At 41.5% G+C, this 17,487-nt stretch overlaps 1 protein-coding gene across 5 annotated transcripts in view; it reads left to right on the forward strand.

Annotated features, from left to right (window-relative positions):
* CAPN13 (calpain 13) overlaps nucleotides 1–17,487 on the forward strand; it is an 86,092-nt gene that overhangs the window by 13,723 nt on the left and 54,882 nt on the right. For 2 of the 5 annotated variants that reach the window (XM_066378585.1, XM_066378586.1), the window contains exons 1-2: nucleotides 14,350–14,456; nucleotides 14,766–14,998. In XM_066378585.1, the coding sequence (XP_066234682.1) occupies nucleotides 14,405–14,456; nucleotides 14,766–14,998 (285 nt within the window). In that variant the 5' untranslated portion in view covers nucleotides 14,350–14,404. Of the gene's footprint in view, nucleotides 1–14,347; nucleotides 14,457–14,548; nucleotides 14,635–14,765; nucleotides 14,999–17,487 lie in introns of those variants that run through there. The other 3 variants (XM_066378587.1, XM_066378589.1, XM_066378588.1) reach the window with 3 other exon arrangements.

Here is a 17,487-nt window from a genome sequence, read left to right on the forward strand (position 1 = left end):
TTTTCAGAGTCTGATGAGTCTTTTCTACTATATCTTATCTCTGTGGATGGTAAGGGATGCCAGTAATATGTGAAATGTTAAAAGTGTTACAAAACCTTTTAAAGGCAGGCTTTAGCTCAAATGACCTTTCTTTTCACTCTTGCTCAGATTTTGTTGAGAGGTTTGAGGCTTCTTATTTGTCTATATAAATCTTTTCTGTATATCTGGAGCTATTTGGAAAAAGACAAAACAGTGTTATTAGCTGGATCAAACAAAAGAGGGTAAAAGTTTGCAGGAGAAACAGGTTCAGCATCTCCTGTAGGATTCCAGAGTCTCTCAGCTGTTGAATAATCCTGTATATCAGCATTCAAAAGAAATTTTTTAAAGTAAGAAGCATGATAAAGAAGATTTGCAGGAGTTCCAGTATATGACTTTCCTATATTCATAAAAATATTTCTATTCCATTAATTAACAGGCAATTTAAAGAACACATTAAAGCTGGAAAATTCTAGTGTGACTTTTATTATTTTCCTATATTAAAAAAATCTACACCTTTGTTAGGTAAATCTACTCTGCTTCATGCTCTGCAGCAGCAGCAAGCAGCCTGAAGCTTGAAGCAGTTTAGTCAAAATTAACAAGTCTTTAGGATTCATATTTCATATTATTTAAATTTAAATGAGCGTGCTTTACTTGTTTCAATTAAAATTATAAATTTGTAGGGATGATATTTTTATAATATTAGAGCCAGCATATTCAATTTTTGCATGCAAGAACTTAAAAAAATCACATTTAGATAACATTAAACAAAGACCAAACACACACACAAAAAAAACAGACAAAGTAGACAAATCAGACAAATTAGAGAGAAATCCAGGATTTTAGAGATTAGAATATGGCCTGCTTGATTTTTACACAGGGCTATTTTGATTAGAACATTAAGGATAGAAACCAAACAGAACTCTCTCTCGAAAAGTTTCGAGAACGGCCGTTTATGAGATTCTGTTTAGCCACATCCAAACAGGTGTTCCCTTTACCCTTTTTTCAGGCATAGAACAGGAAAGAAATAAAATGAGTTTAGAGAAAGAGAAGAACAGAAAAAGCTGTAATTTTTCCAAACTCTTAAGTTCTTCTATTTACTAAAGAAAATCAGATAATAACACAACTTTAAAACTCATCTCAGTCTCTAATCAGTCTTAAATTCTAATAGCTGCTACAACCGGCAGCCGAAATCCCTCCATTTCAACCCCCACAAGAAGGCTTGCTTCTCATATTTTGCATTCCAAAGCAGGTAATTTTCTCCAGATAAACAGGCTTTAGCAACTTGTTTCCAATCATAAGGAGTTATCCAATCTCCATAAGGAGAAACTGTTTCCACCAAGGACGTATAAGGAAAGGTGGGTCCATATTGGCTGCAAGCCATTTTCAACTCTTTCAATAATTTATAAGGAAGCGGCTCCCATGTAGGAACCCCCTCATCATCAAATTCACCAGCTGAAGCCACAGGAAAACATAATGCCAAATCAGTTTCTCCTTGGTCGCAAGAAGCTTGAATTGCCTTCTGCAACCCTGTTAACCCTGATGATTTTTTCTTTTCATTAACAACTGGTGATTGTACTGGTAGAGGCAAAGACATTTTAATAACCTTATTTTTATCCTTTTTGTCAGTCTTGGGGGGATATAATATGGGCAAGACTGTTTTTGAATCCCAATCCTCATTATCCCTATTATATTTAGTTGCCTCATCTTCTAATTCAGCCTCATCAGATGGTGATAAATGATCTTCATTATCATCCTGATGTTTACTTAATTTTAAAGAGGCCATACCATAATCTGAACTATCTTGAGATTGCCTTCTATTTCTAATTAATGGAGTCTCTTCTTTTGGAGGAGCAGTTGCCTTAGAAAATTTATGCATCTCATGTTCTAGATCTAAGGCATCTTTAATCAAGCACCATAAAGCAAATGTATCAACTGGGACCCTTTCTGGTCCATGTATCTCATAATAAACTTTTAAATCTTCTCCAACCTTAGCCCATGTCTCGAGACTCAGCGTCCCCTCATCTGGCAACCATGGAGAACATTCTTGTGCAAAATGCAGAAAACAAGCTACTTGTTGAGGGGAAACACTAACTCCTTTTAGGTAAAGTGTATACTGAATGACTTCTGTAAAGAGTCTTCTTTCTTTAGACTCAGTATGGCCCATGACTTCTAAAAACTTAAGTTCTGTAATCCTCCACCTATCCTCACCCTGTCTTCCTTACAGGGGGGTCTGCAGCACCCTGAGTGGAGTCCTAGCTGTCCCGCAAAAACGAGGGGGGCCTACCTGTGGGTCCCTGTTCGGGTGCCAAATGTCGGGGTCCAGCCCTGGGGGGAATCCAGGGGTCCCACAGGAAGAGACGGCGTCGGCACGAATCGAGTGAGAGAGCCGAATTCTTTTTTTTCTCTTTATTCTCTCGTTAGCATTTACTGCCAGGCATCTCTGCCAATGGCTGGTCTAGCTTTATTTTTATACACACACACTAAGTTACAATCACAGGGTATTCAGAATACATTGATTAATCATTGTTTTTGTTTCACTATGGTTACATATTTCTAGGTAACAGTTAATTCATTTCTATAAGCTATAAATCAGGTGGTAAGTCATTCAAAGTGCAGTTATAGAATAACTTGAATAGCAATAACAATATTGGTACAAACTTCTAAAAGGTCAGTACTGATTAATAACTCTACCTCACCTAAGATTCTATTGTCTAGTCAAATTTTATTTATCTACTATATTCATAGACTAGTTAAGTTCTAACTTTATTCTTCTCAGAGTGTTCCACCACCTGCAGGTCAGGTATGCAAGAGGAAAGGAAAGTTTCTTTACTCTACCACATGAAAAGGCTAGGGAGGTAAAGTAATGAATTAAGTGAAGGCTGAAAGGTGCTTCTGTGTATAGTTACTGTTTCCTACCTATTCATAAGTCACAATCTATTTTTTCTAACATGATTAATAAGAAGAAATTCTCCTACAAACTTAACTTTTTAAGAGGGATATCATAGCCAGCCTCTTATTTCTCTGAGCCCAGGCCAAGGGGCTTAACAGGCTTTTCTGTGGAACTCACACCCTCTGTCTCATTTCTAAAGTAATTATTACGAATCTACAGGGAAAGCACGGTCCTATTATCCCTGTGCCATAAATGATAGCACACACCCAGAAAGGGGGGATATAAGGCCAGATTAATTCAAAAAGGTCAAAGGGGCAAGTATCGTTGTGCCTTTCCTCTGCGGTGACTTTGTCAACCAGCAGCCATTGGTCTTCATTGCGGTAGACTTTGTCAACCAGCAGCCATTGGTCTTCACTGCGGTAGACTTTGTCAACCAGCAGCCATTGGTCTTCTCTGCTGTGACTTTGTCATCCAGCAGTTTTTGATCTTCTGCTGTGACCTTGTCAGCCAGCAGTTGTGGATCTTCTTCTGCTGCGACCTTGTTAGCCAGCATTTGTGGATCGGCTCCCAACAAGCAGCCCATTTTATATGTAAGGAAAGGAGGCTCAGAGATATTAAGGTCATTGCTCAAGCTCATTCAGTCACTAAGCAATATCTGGATTTAAACAAGTTTCAACCTGATTCTACATGCTCTTGATCACCATTCTGTAAAGTCTTTTTTTTTTTAAGATACAAAATCATTTTCAAAACAAGAGCATAACCTTTGGGGTCAGAGAAGCAGCAAGGGGAGCCTCGTTGTGGGACTGGAGGTGGATAAGCCTCTGCTCTCTCAGACCAGGGTTATCCTGGAGGGCTGGGTAGCAGGACTCCAGGGCTGGGTCTTAATCTGTCTTTCTCCCATTAAACATTTCTAGATTTCCAACTTCTCAGGAAGTGATCTCTAGGTTCCTGGTGTGTTTATCCAATGGCATGTTTGTGCCAATTAGAAAATGTCCCCACCTTTTCCAGGTGGACTGTAACTGCATGCCCGGAAACCCCGTTTGTGAGCAGACAGCTTTCTGGCCAGGTGCCCCATGCTACTCTAACGCCCTTCTTTGGGTACCATTCGTAGTGTTGATGCACCTCTGGAAATGCAGCCTGAGAACTGAACACAGTGCGTTAGAGGTCCAGGTGGGGTCAAGAGCATCCGTGTACAGGGCTATGGCGTTATCCTATCTAGAGCAACACCTTCTTGCTGCCACAGCTCTTCACATTGTGTCAGATCTTTCACCAGCTTGCCTCGTTTAAAATAGGAAGTCAAGTAAGCTATCCAAAATACTTGTGAAATGAAATTTAACCAAGGCAGACTCATTATTTACTCTCAGAGTTAACTTTTCCATGTGAAGACAGATTTACAGTTTCCTTGGTTAAGTGCCATCTTTTTTGTTTTTAGATCTTTTTTATTTTGATTTTGCAATCTGCTTGGTTAATTATTCTTCCGTTCTATCATCAAAAATAATGAAAGAATTGAAATGTATCTTCAGTTTCATTTCAATATCTCTATCCAGGATCAAGATAAAAATGGTAAACAGGATGGGGCAAGGAACAGAGTTCTGTGACTATTACAGTACAATAATTTCCAGATAAACCAGAATCTCTCATCAGTGATCTCTGGTTAAAACTGTGAAGTCTATTTACTATCCCCTGCTATACTATATGCACTGTACTTCTGCTGTACAATACCTACCAGTCTAGCAGTCTAGTCTGGTTTCATCCTCTTATATATAGAGAATAAAGGGAGAGTTTATCAACTACTTTTTAAAAATCAAGATTTATATATATAATATATTACATATATTATATATTTCATATGTTATATATGATGTACATGTTAATATATATACATATACATATAAGCATATAGTACCATATATATCTATATGGCATTCTCCTGTTTCTCCAAAATAGGAACTCTATTTTTGGAAGGAAAAAAAAAAGAGAAAGGAAAGTTAATGGTTTTGGTAAGGCTATTTTTGCTTCTATATAGAAATACAAAATTTACTTCCTAAATACTCAAAGTGTTTCTTTGCAAGTGTATTTCAGAATTTGGCTATGAATATTGCACTTCTTTTTTTTTTTTTTTGTATTTTTCTGAAGCCTGAAATGGGGAGAGACAGTCAGACAGACTCCCGCATGCGCCCGACCGGGATCCACCCGGCACGCCCACCAGGGGCGACGCTCTGCCCACCAGGGGGCGATGCTCTGCCCCTCCAGGGCGTCGCTCTGCCGCGACCAGAGCCACTCTAGCGCCTGGGGCAGAGGCCAAGGAGCCATCCCCAGCGCCCGGGCCATCTTTGCTCCAATGGAGCCTTGGCTGCGGGAGGGGAAGAGAGAGACAGAGAGGAAGGAGGGGGTGGGGGGTGGAGAAGCAAATGGGCGCTTCTCCTATGTGCCCTGGCCGGGAATTGAACCCGGGTCCCCCGCATGCCAGGCCAACGCTCTACCGCTGAGCCAACCGGGCACTTCTTAAAAGTATTATAGAGCTACAAAAATTTTAAAAAATTAATGCTTTGGACAAATAAACTTACTGCCTTAAAAAAAAGAATCTCTCATAATTTCTTAAGTTCCCATAAGAATTAACATTTGGCTTAGTTTATAAAAATGAAACTTCTAAGCAAATATTCATAACACATTCATATTTATACAAAGTGAAGAATATCTGTGTTCATCAAAGACTGTCAAGAAAGTAAAAAGAGAAGCCACCAACTGGGAGAAGATTCTTGCCACACATATGACCACCAAAAGATGACTCCCCAGAGTAAATAAAGAATTCCTACAAATCAGTAAGAAAAAGACAACCCAACAGACAAATGGGCATAAGATATGAAAATTCATTTGCATAAGAGGGAATATGAATGAAGAATGAACATCTTGAAAGATGCTTTATCTTACCAGTAATGAGGGAACATAAATTAGGATTGCAGGGAGTTGCCACTATTTCCCCACCTAATGGGTACAAATAAGGAGCCTGCCAGTGCCAAGTGTCAGTGAGGATATAGAGCACTGGGAACTCTTTTACATTGTTATTGAGATTATAAATTGGTAAAAACCTTGGAAAATTGTTTGGCACATTTAGTGAGGTTGAAGCGTACATATCCTAAACCTAAGAATTCTTGGTGGTGTACCATTTTACATGTCCACCAATGATATGAAAGTTCTAGTTGTTCCATCTCCTCATCAACATGTAGTATAGTCAGTATTTTTTGTTTTACCCTTTCCAATGAGTGTGTGGTGCTATCTCATTGTAGTATTAATTTGCATTTTTCCGATGACCTATGATGTGGAACAATTTTTCATGTTGCCTGTTTTTATGTTTTTGGTAAAGCATTTGTTCAAATCTTCCAACTATTTAATGAGTTATCTTTCTATCATTGTTGATTTATAGGAGTTCTTTGTATATTCTGGATACAAATCCTTTGTCTGATATATGTTGCTAATTCATCTACCCCAAGTTTGCAAGTATTTTCCCCTGGGCTTTCTTCTAAACATATTTAACTTTTTTATTTCTAGGTTTATTATCTTTTTACTTGGTTTGGTGTCCAGGATATAAGGGTTCTGTATGTTTTTTTTATTTTCTATATGGATATCCTGTTGATATCCAGCAACATTTTTTGAAAGACATTTCTATTCCCATTGAATTACTTTGGAAACTTTGTCAAAATTAATTGACCATTTATTTATTGGTCTATTTCTGGATTCTCTACTCTGCTTCCTTGATCTATTTGCCTACAGATCTCTATTGATCTATCTTTTTGCCAATACTATAACTTTATAAGTAGTGTAGTCAGGTTGAGGAAGTCCTCCAAATTTTTAATTTTTAAATAATTCTTTTGTTATTCTAGGTCCTTTGCATTTAGGTGTAAATTTCAGAGTAAACTTTCCAATTTCTCAAAAAAAAAAGAATTTTTAGTTGGGATTGTATTGAATCTATGTATGAATTAGGGGAGAATTGCTGTATTGGCAACAGTAAGCCTTCCAATCAATGAACCTGATGTATCTCTCCAATTATTCAGGTCTTTAATTTATTTCAGCAATGGTTTGTAGTTTCTGATGTAGAGATCATGGATGTCTTTACTTAGATTTTTTTTCCCAAGTATTTTTTCTAGTACTGTTATTCTGTTGGATTTCCAGTACAATGTTAAACAAAAGTGTTGACAGTGAATACCTTTGCCTTAATGATGATCATCAGGGGAAAAAATATATACTTTTCTATTACTAAGATGATGTAAGCTGTAGATATTTCATAAATGCCCTTCATTAGTTTGAGGGTACTTACTTTTTCTAATGTCCTGAGAGTTTTTATCATAAATATGTTTTGAATTTTGTCAAATAATTTTAATTCAACTGTTTAATATATTAATTTCACTTGTTGATTTTTTTTAGTCTTAAACCAACCTTATATTTCTGAAATTTACCCAAGTTGGTCCTGATATATTGTTTTTTTCTTTCCTTCTTACATTACTGGATTTGATTTACTAAATTTTGTTATGGATCTTTACCATCTGTGCTCATGAGGGATGTTGATGTGTAATTTTTTTGGGGGGGAGCATGAAGATTCCTTTATGAGGTGCTATTGGGAGTGGGAGGCTGACCTGATAAAATTAGTTAGCAGTGTTTCCCTTCTGCTCTACTTTCCGAAGGAGTTTGTGAAAAATTAGTGTTTTGTTTGACCTTGAAGGTATAATTCCAGTGGAACTATCTGGGTCTGGGTTTCTTTGATATGGTTGGATTTATGTCTGTTTTTTAGTTTGTTTATTCATTGTTTTCCCTTTATTGACTTCTTTTGATTATTGAATATGTTTTAGTATTCCATTTTAGCATAACTATTGGTTTTCGACTATATTATTTTGTTAGTGGTTGTCTAGGGATTATACTATACATTCTTAACCTTTCTCACTCTATTTTACCACTTCATTACATACCCCTCAACCTCCTTTCACTTTTTTTATGTTATAGTTGTTATATGAATTACATATGCATACATTAAAACCTCTGTAGACAAAATGTTATAATTTTTGCTTTAAACATATACATGTAAATATTTTAAAAAATTAAAGAGGAGAAAATAGTCTTCTATATTTACTCAGGTATTTATATCATTCCTAAAAATTCAATTTTCTGTGTTATGATTGCTTTCAAATTGAAGAACTTCCTTTATCATTTCTTCTGAAGCATGTCTTTGCATGATGAATTCTCTTAGTTTCTCTTTGTCTGAAATGGCTTTATTCTGATTTTGTTCCTGAAATATATTTTCACTGAATATAGATTATCTGATAATTTCTACATCTAAATCATTGCAGAGTCGGCACCTGCCAATTGTGTTTTCTCTTGAGATTGGGTCACATGCTCTCAGTTATTTTTATTTTGAGTAGTTTGGGGTTATATTGGACAAAGTGAGTGTTCTGCTCTTTAGACTTTGTGTTCTGTGAGAATCTCTGGAGAATGTTGATTTTATTTTTTAATGTAGTTCAGTCAGTAGAACTAAGTTGTCTATGCACCCTAGCTCATCTTCTGTGGGCAGTGATAAAATCTCAGTTTATTTATTTTTTACTAGATAGAGAGAAAGAAACATTGATTTGGTGTTCCACTTATTTATGCATTCATTGGTTGATTCTCGTATGTGCCCTGACCATGGATCACACCCTCAACCTTGGCATAGTGAGATGATGCTTCAGCCAACTGAGTTACCTGACCAGGGCCTCTCAGTTCATTTCTTTTAGCCTTTGCCCTGTGGTTTGGATCTGTCCCACATGGCCATAGTACAGATGGGTTAGGCTGAGGTTCGTGCAAATTTATACCCAGAATTAGAAGATCCTATTTCCTAGCCCTCTTCCTTCTTGGCCTCTCACTGCCAGTTCCCAGTAGGACTGTGGCCTTATAAAGAGAGAGGGAAAGAAGTCTGTCACTCTCTCTGCCATGTGAGGACACAGAGAGAAGGAAACTATCTGTCGGCCAGGAAGAGTCCTCACTAAACCCTGACCGTGCCAGCATTCTGATCTTAGATCTTTAAAAAATTTTATTATTATTATTATTTTGTGTGTGTGTATTTTTCCGAAGTGAGAAGCGAAGGGGGGGGGGGAGGCAGACAGACAGACAGACTCCTGCATCGGCCCAACCGGGATCCACCTGGCAATCCCACTAGGGGGCGATGCTCAGCTGGGGCATTGCTCTGCTGTAATCTGAGCCATTATAGCGCCTGAGGCAGAGGCCATGGAGCCATCCTCAGCGCCCCGGGCCAGCTTTGCTCCAGTGGAGCCTTGGCTGCGGGAGGGGAAGAGATAAATAGAGAGAAGGGAGAGGGGGAAGGGTGGAGAAGCAGATGGGCGCTTCTCCTGTATGCCCTGGCCAGGAATCGAACCGGGGACTCCTGAATGCCAGGCAAACGCTCTACCGCTGAGCCAACTGGCCAGAGCCCTGATCTTAGATCTTTAGCTTCTGAAACTGTCAGGAAATGCATGCTTTCTGTTTAAGTTCCCAGTCTCTAGGTTTGTTTTGTTTTCTGTTTGGTTTTTATTTTTTCAGCCCAGGCAGACTGACACAGTCGCCCAGGTCAGCAGTAGGCACGAGAAGGACTGAATCAAGCTTGTTCCAAAAACACGGAGAGGAGCAGAACACGCTGCAGAGCCTCCAGCCGCACCTCTCTCCTTTGTGTCCTAGTTCTCAGTCCTGGTGCGTTAGCTTGCACCACTTCTTACATTAAGAACTTTTTATCAACTCTTCTTGCCATTTTTTTTTTTAGCTCTTCCTGTGTCATTTTTCTTATTCGACCCAAGAGATAACCCACCAGCAAGACAGATTTTTATCCTGAGTATCAGGTAGACCTTCCATCCCTCTCTTTCATTTTTTTTTTTTATTAAGGCAGCAGAGTCTTTTCCTGCCTTTGTTTATCTTGCAAAACGAGGCAAGTAGAATAGAGAAGATAAGAAATAAGCCAAAAAAAGCCCTCCCCAAAGTGACAGGCAGGAAAATTGGTTTGCCTTTTCTGCTGCACACAAAAGAGAAACATTTCATGTTCTGTAGGTCCTTCCTGCCTGAGAAAGGGAGTCTGCGTGGACACAGAGAACAGACCGACAGCCGCCAGAGCGGAGGGGTTTGAGAGGCTGGGCGGAGAAGGTGAAGGGATTAAGAAGTACAAATCGGTAGTTACAAAATAGTCACAGAGATGTTCAAGTACAGGACAGGGAATCTAGTCAGTCATATTGTAATAACTAGGTGTGGTGCCAAGCGGGTACTCAAATTATCATGCGGATCACTTTGTACATTCTATAAATGTCTAATCACGAAGCTGTACACCTGAAACTAATGTAAAATAATATTGAATGTCAACTGTAATTACAAAATTTTTAAGTGAGTCTACAAGCTGACAAAGCCATAAGCAACTGGGAGAGAAAAGTGAACCTCGTAGGCATGAAGTCTGCTCCTAATGGCGACTCTCCTCCTTCCTGCCTTCTTTTTCCTCATCAAGATTCTTCCCCTCCCAGAGCAGCGGGCCTCCTGCAGCATCAGACACCACGGGCTGCTGCCTGCCCCCGGAGCCCTCCCCCTTTCCCTCTCATTCCCCTCCCCTTCCCCTTTCCCCTCCCCTTCCCCTTCCCCTTCCTCTTCCCCTTCTCCTCCCCCTATCCCTCCCCTTCCCCTCCCCCTTTCCACTCCTCCCCCTCCCCCTCTCTTTCTCCCTTCCACCTAGCACTCTGCTCTATGGGTGAAGAGGTGACACACAGCTGAGGGCATGGATCTGATGCTTCTCCCCTGGTTTTTACCCTGCAGACCCCTCTGAGCCCAGCCTGCCATTCATACTAGCAAGTCCTCATGAGGGGGCTTCTGCCCAGTTCTCTCTCTGTGGTCACCATGATGACAGTCATACTAATAACCATCATTTACTGACCCCTTTCTATTTACCAGTCACAATGATAAGAATTGGACAAGCATGGTTTTATCCGAGTCTCACTCCTCCATGCTGTGCATGTTATCACCATATCTATTTACTTTACACATAAGGAAAGTGAGTCTTAAAATGGGATTCCTGAAGTCAGCCGGTTCACCGCCCAGTCAAAAGTGGGCAGTCAGGGCCCTGCAGACGGCTTGGGAACAGATCCCCCAATGTAGGACCTTTGCGAGATTCTGATGAAGTCAAGCCAAATTCTTTAGGCTCGTTTTTACATACTGTGAAGGGCTGCTTACTAGCCTTCCCATAATTGTGCCATTAAGGGTAATCACCATTTGGTTATCATAAACTAAAATGAGCTCACCGCCAGAGCTCAGCACACACTCTAATCCAATATTCTACTGAGAGGTGAGTGGCCTGGCAATGCTGTCTTAGCTCCACTGTCCCAGACATGTGCAGAGCTCAGAGACCCACAGTTTTCACAACTCTCCACCATCAGGTGTCACTGCTTTTGTCTTGAATTGACAGTCAAACTGAGTACTGGGTTTTTTTGTTCTTAAATGATACCTTACCATTATTTCAGTTTTATCACTATTTATATTATTTGTGTGGGCTCCCCTTTTAACCCTATCATGAGTGGTGAGGTATATTGACATATTTTCTTTTTAATTTTTTTTTAGATTTTATTTATTCATTTTAGAGAGAGGATACACAGAGAGAGAAGGGGGCAAGAGCAGGAAGCATCAACTCCCATATGTGCCTTGACCAGGCAAGCCCAGGGTTTTGAACCGGCAAGCTCAGCATTCCAGGTCAACGTTTTTACCCACTGAGCCACCATGGGTCAGGCTTTTTTTTTTTTTTTTTTTCAAATATTTCACTTTTTAAATTTTTTTTAGATTTTATTTATTGACTTTATATATATAGAGAAAGGCAGGGGGAAGAGCAAGGAAGCATCAACTCGTCATAGTTGATTCTCATATGTGCCTTCACCCAGCAAGCCCAGGGTTTCGAACTGGTGATGCCAGCATTCCAGGTCGACGCTTTATCTACTGCGTCCCCACAAGTCAGGCTATTGACATATTTTCACCTGTTATTTTTCAAGAACTCCACTGAAATATTATATTAAGCTAACCCAAATGAAATTGCCTATATTTAACCATCTTTACCTTAGGTTAAACCATATGAAACTGACTCTAGTTAAGTACTGTTGACCTACAAAAATGACAGTTTCATGTGGTTCAACCTAAGAATTCAAATATAAATTCTTACCTCATTTTCTGGACAACTGTGTGCGTCATTCCCTCCTAATATGTGGGTACAGTGCCACTTCACAGGCGATATTCACAGCCTTTGAATTTGTGCTATTTAAATAATTGATAACATACTATTATTTTAAGTTTGCATATTTTTTTTCCATGAGCTGTTTATTCATGTTCTCCTCTCGTTCTTTACCATCACCTGATTCCTTTTCACTATGAAGTGGGGATGGATAGGGCATGTGGACCTTGGGGTCTTTTGTGCCATCTAGACAGATGCTGGTCAAAGAAATTTAAGAGGTACATCTTCAAGGGCTGAGGGGGTTTTTCACATCCAACAACTAGTAAGTGTGGTTTCAGGATTCAGATGGAAGTCAGCTTGTCTCACTGATGGAGGAAACCATGCGTATTTCAGTAAATGGCAAAATTATACCTCTCTAGCTTCCTGAGCAGAAAAGCCCAGACTTCCTTCAGATCTCCTCAGGGCACCACCATTTATGGAGTGCCTACTGTATGCCAGTCACTCCGCTTGGTATGTTAGGTGAAACCTCATTTAATACCACAACAAACCTTAGGGCATAGGTATTATTAATCCGTACAGGAGAAGAAATAAGTTCACAGGCTTGAACGCTAACTCAGTGTTGGAGAACTGGTGATGGGTACAGGAAACAAACTTCAAAACGCATCTAAATGTTCGCCACACTGCTTTTTTTTTTTTTTTTTTGTATATTTCTGAAGCTAGAAACGGGGAGAGACAGATAGACTCCCGTATGCACCCCACCGGGATCCACCCGGCATGCCCACCAGGGGGCGATGCTTTGCCCACCAGGGGGCGATGGTCTGCCCCTCCGGGGCGTTGCTCTGCCTAGACCAGAGCCACTGCAGCGCCTGGGGCAGAGGCCAAGGAGCCATCCCCAGCACCCGGGCCATCCTTGCTCCAATGGAGCCTCGGCTGCAGGAGGGGAAGAGAGAGACAGAGAGGAAGGAGAGGGGGAGGGGTGGAGAAGCAGATGGGCGCTTCTCCTGTGTGCCCCAGCTGGGAATCGAACCTGGGACCTCTGCACGCCAGGCCGACGCTCTACCACTGAGCCAACCGGCCAGGGCCTGCCACGCTGCTTTTTGTTTTTTCTCTCCACCCTTTGCCCCCTATTCAATTCATCATCAAGTCCTGTTGGTTTGACTTATAAAATGGCTCTGGAATCTGTTTCTCAAACCATTTCACCAACAACGCTGGAACACTATCTCTCCCATGAACAAATACAGCAGTGTCTGAGCCTGCTCCCCGTCTCGGTCCTTACCCATCCTCCCACGTGGCCTCCAACTTGCTCCACAATTCTGTACACAGATCTGATCACAACCCATGTCTGCAGTGGCCCTGCAGTGCTTGCACAGTACAAAGCCGTTCACAGTCCAGTTTTCCAGCTGCGGAGGAGAGACTACTGTTCCGTGACATGACCGCTGCCTGTCCGGCGAGCGGGATCCGGGCCAGGAGGGAGGTTGCTCTCCACAAACCTCCCTTAGAGACTATCTGGTTGTAACTGCTGTTCGTTCTGATATAAATTAGCACCCCTCCACTGCCTCCCTCCTTGTGCTGGTTCCTGGAAGAGGTTGTTGTCCTGACCGGGTCAAGCAGTGTAATTTCCTGTTCCTGGTAGCAATCTGACACTAGGACCCATGACTAGCCCTCCTTTATCCTATATAAGTCTTTGGCTTCTGCCAAGTGGTGCAGGGGTCCATTTTATCTTGCAGCCTCTCAAGACATGCTTCATGTAAACTTCCCTTAATAAACTCTGTTAATAATTACCAGACTGGAGTGGACAGCCTCTTTCTTTGATCTTTCCCTGCTTTCTACTTACAGATGTAGATTTTCATTTCTAAAAACTTCCTCTGGGTCTATGTATACTAACACCCACCTACCTTCCTGGCCATTTCTGCCAACACTGCCTACCCCAGCCCCCACCCCACCAACCTGTCCAGCCCGTCCCATTGTCTCGAACACCCTTGACCTTTCTAATCTGGCTGCTGAGCCTCCTTGCACTTTCTTCTCAAGGGACCTGCAAGGACTTTTTTTTTTATACCTACCATTTCTCCTCCTGGCAAATTCTTCTTCCTTCAAGACCCAATTCAAAGGTTACTGCCCGTGGGAGAGTCATTCCAGACTGTCCTTGGCACTTCGTAGCTCCTTTATGTCAACAAGACTTTGCACACATTTTTTATTTAGACAGTTTCTGTTGAATGATAGAATGTTGAATGTTGTTATTGAAATGTCTGATCCATCTTTCCCATTTGATAATGAGCCCCTGAAGGATAAAGATCATGTTATATTTATCTTGGGATTGCCAGCATGCAGAAAAGCACCTGGCACAAGGTAAGTACTCAGTAAATATTCATCAATGTACAAATACCCTCGAAGTCTCTGGTGCACGAAGAGCACACTGAGGAGCTGGTCCGTACAGCGGGTGGAAAACCCAACTGAGAGGAGGGATAACTGAATTCAAGTCTGGGCTCGCCCAGCAGCTGGCTCTGTCTCCGGGGAGAGCTCTGATGTGGGTCTCAGCCCCTTACTTGTAAGGGGGTTGCATCTGAGAGCCCCTTCGGGGCTCGCATCGCATCCGATGATGCAGAGGGCTTGACGGCTCATCCCTAAAAATATCTTTTTTTTTTTTTTTCTCACCAGAAGGAAAAGACGTTGGAGGTCTTCCAAGGACAGTCATGGCACACAGTCATGAGCCTCTATCCAAGACCCCTGTCATCAAGTTCAAAGGCCAGGACTTTAACTCCTTGAGGGATCATTGCCTAAGCAGAGGTCTGCTGTTTGAGGATGAGGTCTTCCCCGCTGACGTTTCTTCTGTAGGCTGGCAGCTGCTCTCGGGTAAAGACCCCTACAGCCTCAGGTGGAAGCGCCCAAAGGTGAGAGAGTCCTCCAGGCACAAACCCAGCTCCTGGGCTCTCTGAGCCACCTGACATGGTCCTTCCCTCTAAAAGGAGGACGGGCCTTACACCTGGTTTTCAGAGGTGGCCCCAAGTCCAACAGGAAGGAGAATGAAATTCATCTGACCCCTGGGCTGCAGTGCTGTACCTCAGTGGGGTGAAAAAACCCTGTACCAGGACGCAGGACCCCTGAGGTCTAACCCAGTCCTAACTCTGAGCACATCGCTAGATTATACGCCCCAGTATGCTCATCTGAAAAACAAGACGTAGGCATAAAGGGTGTAGTAGTTGTTCTGGGGGCCTCTTCCGTCTCCATAATTGAGTCAATTTAGCATCACGCTTTATTCTCTTCTCTTCAACTATCATTGTCTTTAGCTTCTCATCTTCTTTTTTTCTGTTAGAATTTACTTAAAGGGAAGACACCATGCCAGCCACTTATATAATAGGATGAATTTAAACAACTGCCCCCCCATCTCATTTTTATTTGTATTTTCAATGTTTCCAAGACTTTATCACCTACAAAAGAATTCCAGACATCAGCTGTAATATTAGGAAGACATTTCAGGGTAACACTCAAACGCCCCTGAATCCCCTACCCCAGCAGCAGATGCCCACTAACTTCACCTTGCAGCAAGGTGAGCCTTGTTGGTTTTTATAGAACCATTCTAGTTTCGGGGCATGAAGCTCCAGAGGACATATAATACACGAGAAAATAATTTAATGTCTAGTAAGCTAATGATTATAATATCAGTAAGAGTTACTGAGCAAATGTTAAATGCCAAGCACTGTACTGAGCATTTTCAGTAAAGTCAAGTTAGGTTATACAGAAGAGGTATTTTCTGATGACATAGGACTCTGGAGGTGCCAACTCTTGCCTTACTCCGGACAGATTTGTAGCCTGGGGGAAGGGGAGGGCTAGTGGGGATCAGGTGGAGCTTGGATGCTGCTTAAAGAGAGGTGGAGTGCTTCAGCTTTTGGGAACCATCCTATTAGCCAGAGGCAACAAGTCCCTAACAATAGCTCTTTTCTCCTGGCCTTTACCTCCTAAGGACAACTGAACAGAGAACTCTAAAGTTTGGAAGGGTTAAATAATTTTTCCCCTTGGTTATTTTCAGAGACTGAGATTCTTTTTGAAAACGTTTTTTCTTTTTTTTCCAGAAGGTGCTAGGCAATAGATGCGAGACCATATTTATTTATTTTTGTTTGTTTGTTTTGTGTGACAGAGACAGAGACAGGGAGAGGGACAGATAGGGACAGACAGACAGGAACGGAGAGAGATGAGAAGCATCAATTCTTCGTTGCAACACCTTAGTTGTTCACTGATTGCTTTCTCATATGTGCCTTGACTGGGGAGCTACAGCAGACTGAGTGACTCCTTGCTCAAGCAAGCGACCTTGACCTCAAGCTGGTGAGCCTTGCTCAAACCAGATGAGCCCGCACTTAAGCTGGTGACCTCGGGGTTTCGAACCTCGATCCTCTGCATCCCAGTCTGATGCTGTATCCACTGCACCACTGCCTGGTCAGGCAAGACCATATTTATAGTGTTTAAGAATTTATAACATCTATTCAGAAAGGGTTGAGGGTTTCTCATTATCTTAGTTCTAGCAGCATCTTAACTTATGATGATGACTTTTGGGGTCAAGGAGAAACTGAGGGAAACAGAAGTGAAATGTCTTACCAGATTCATGCCAGCAGCCTGAAATAGAGGCACCAGGGGCCAAGTGCAGTCTGTTCCCTTTCCTCTTCTACCTGGGGGTCATTTTTTTATTCCAGCACTTTTTAAATGTGTATGTGGATATGTCATCTATCTTTGTGTCCCTTATCACAGCTGGCAGTGCTTACATTTGTATAGTACTTTCTAGAGCTCTCCATATGTCTTCTCTTACTTTGTTTCCTTTGTTATTTTCATTTCATGGGTAATAATGAGTCCCATTTATCATCCGTGTACACGTGCTAGGTATTAATCTAAGCCCTTTGCACATAACATTTCATTTAATTGCCATTGCAGTCCTGTGAGGTATAGATGATATCATCATCCCCATTCAGTAGGTCAGCGCTGTCCAACGGAACTTTCTGCAATGATGGAAAGGTTCAGTATAGTAGCCCCTGGTCACATGGCTTTTGAACATTTAGAATGTGGATAGTGTGACTGAGTGTCTGAAGTTTTAATTTTATTCAATTAAATTAATTTAATAGGGCTTATGGCTACCATATTGGAGATCACTGCAGAGTCACCAGTGTAGGTCAGCTTGAGGGATTAAAATTTCAGCCTTGTCCCCATTTTTTAGTGAAAAACATTTTTCACTTCTCAACTGCAGAATGGGCTATGGGCCTGAACCATATTGTTTGACAGGCGTTCAGAGCTCAGCATTCAGCCCCATGGTGGATTCTGGCCCGTGGCCATCCTAGAATGAAGTGTTTCCTACCTAGGCAACAACGTTCTTCTTCCCAGTAGCCAGAGCAGACTT

Source organism: Saccopteryx leptura, chromosome 3, assembly GCF_036850995.1.
Source record: "Saccopteryx leptura isolate mSacLep1 chromosome 3, mSacLep1_pri_phased_curated, whole genome shotgun sequence".
Classification (NCBI taxonomy): Eukaryota; Metazoa; Chordata; class Mammalia; order Chiroptera; family Emballonuridae; genus Saccopteryx; species Saccopteryx leptura.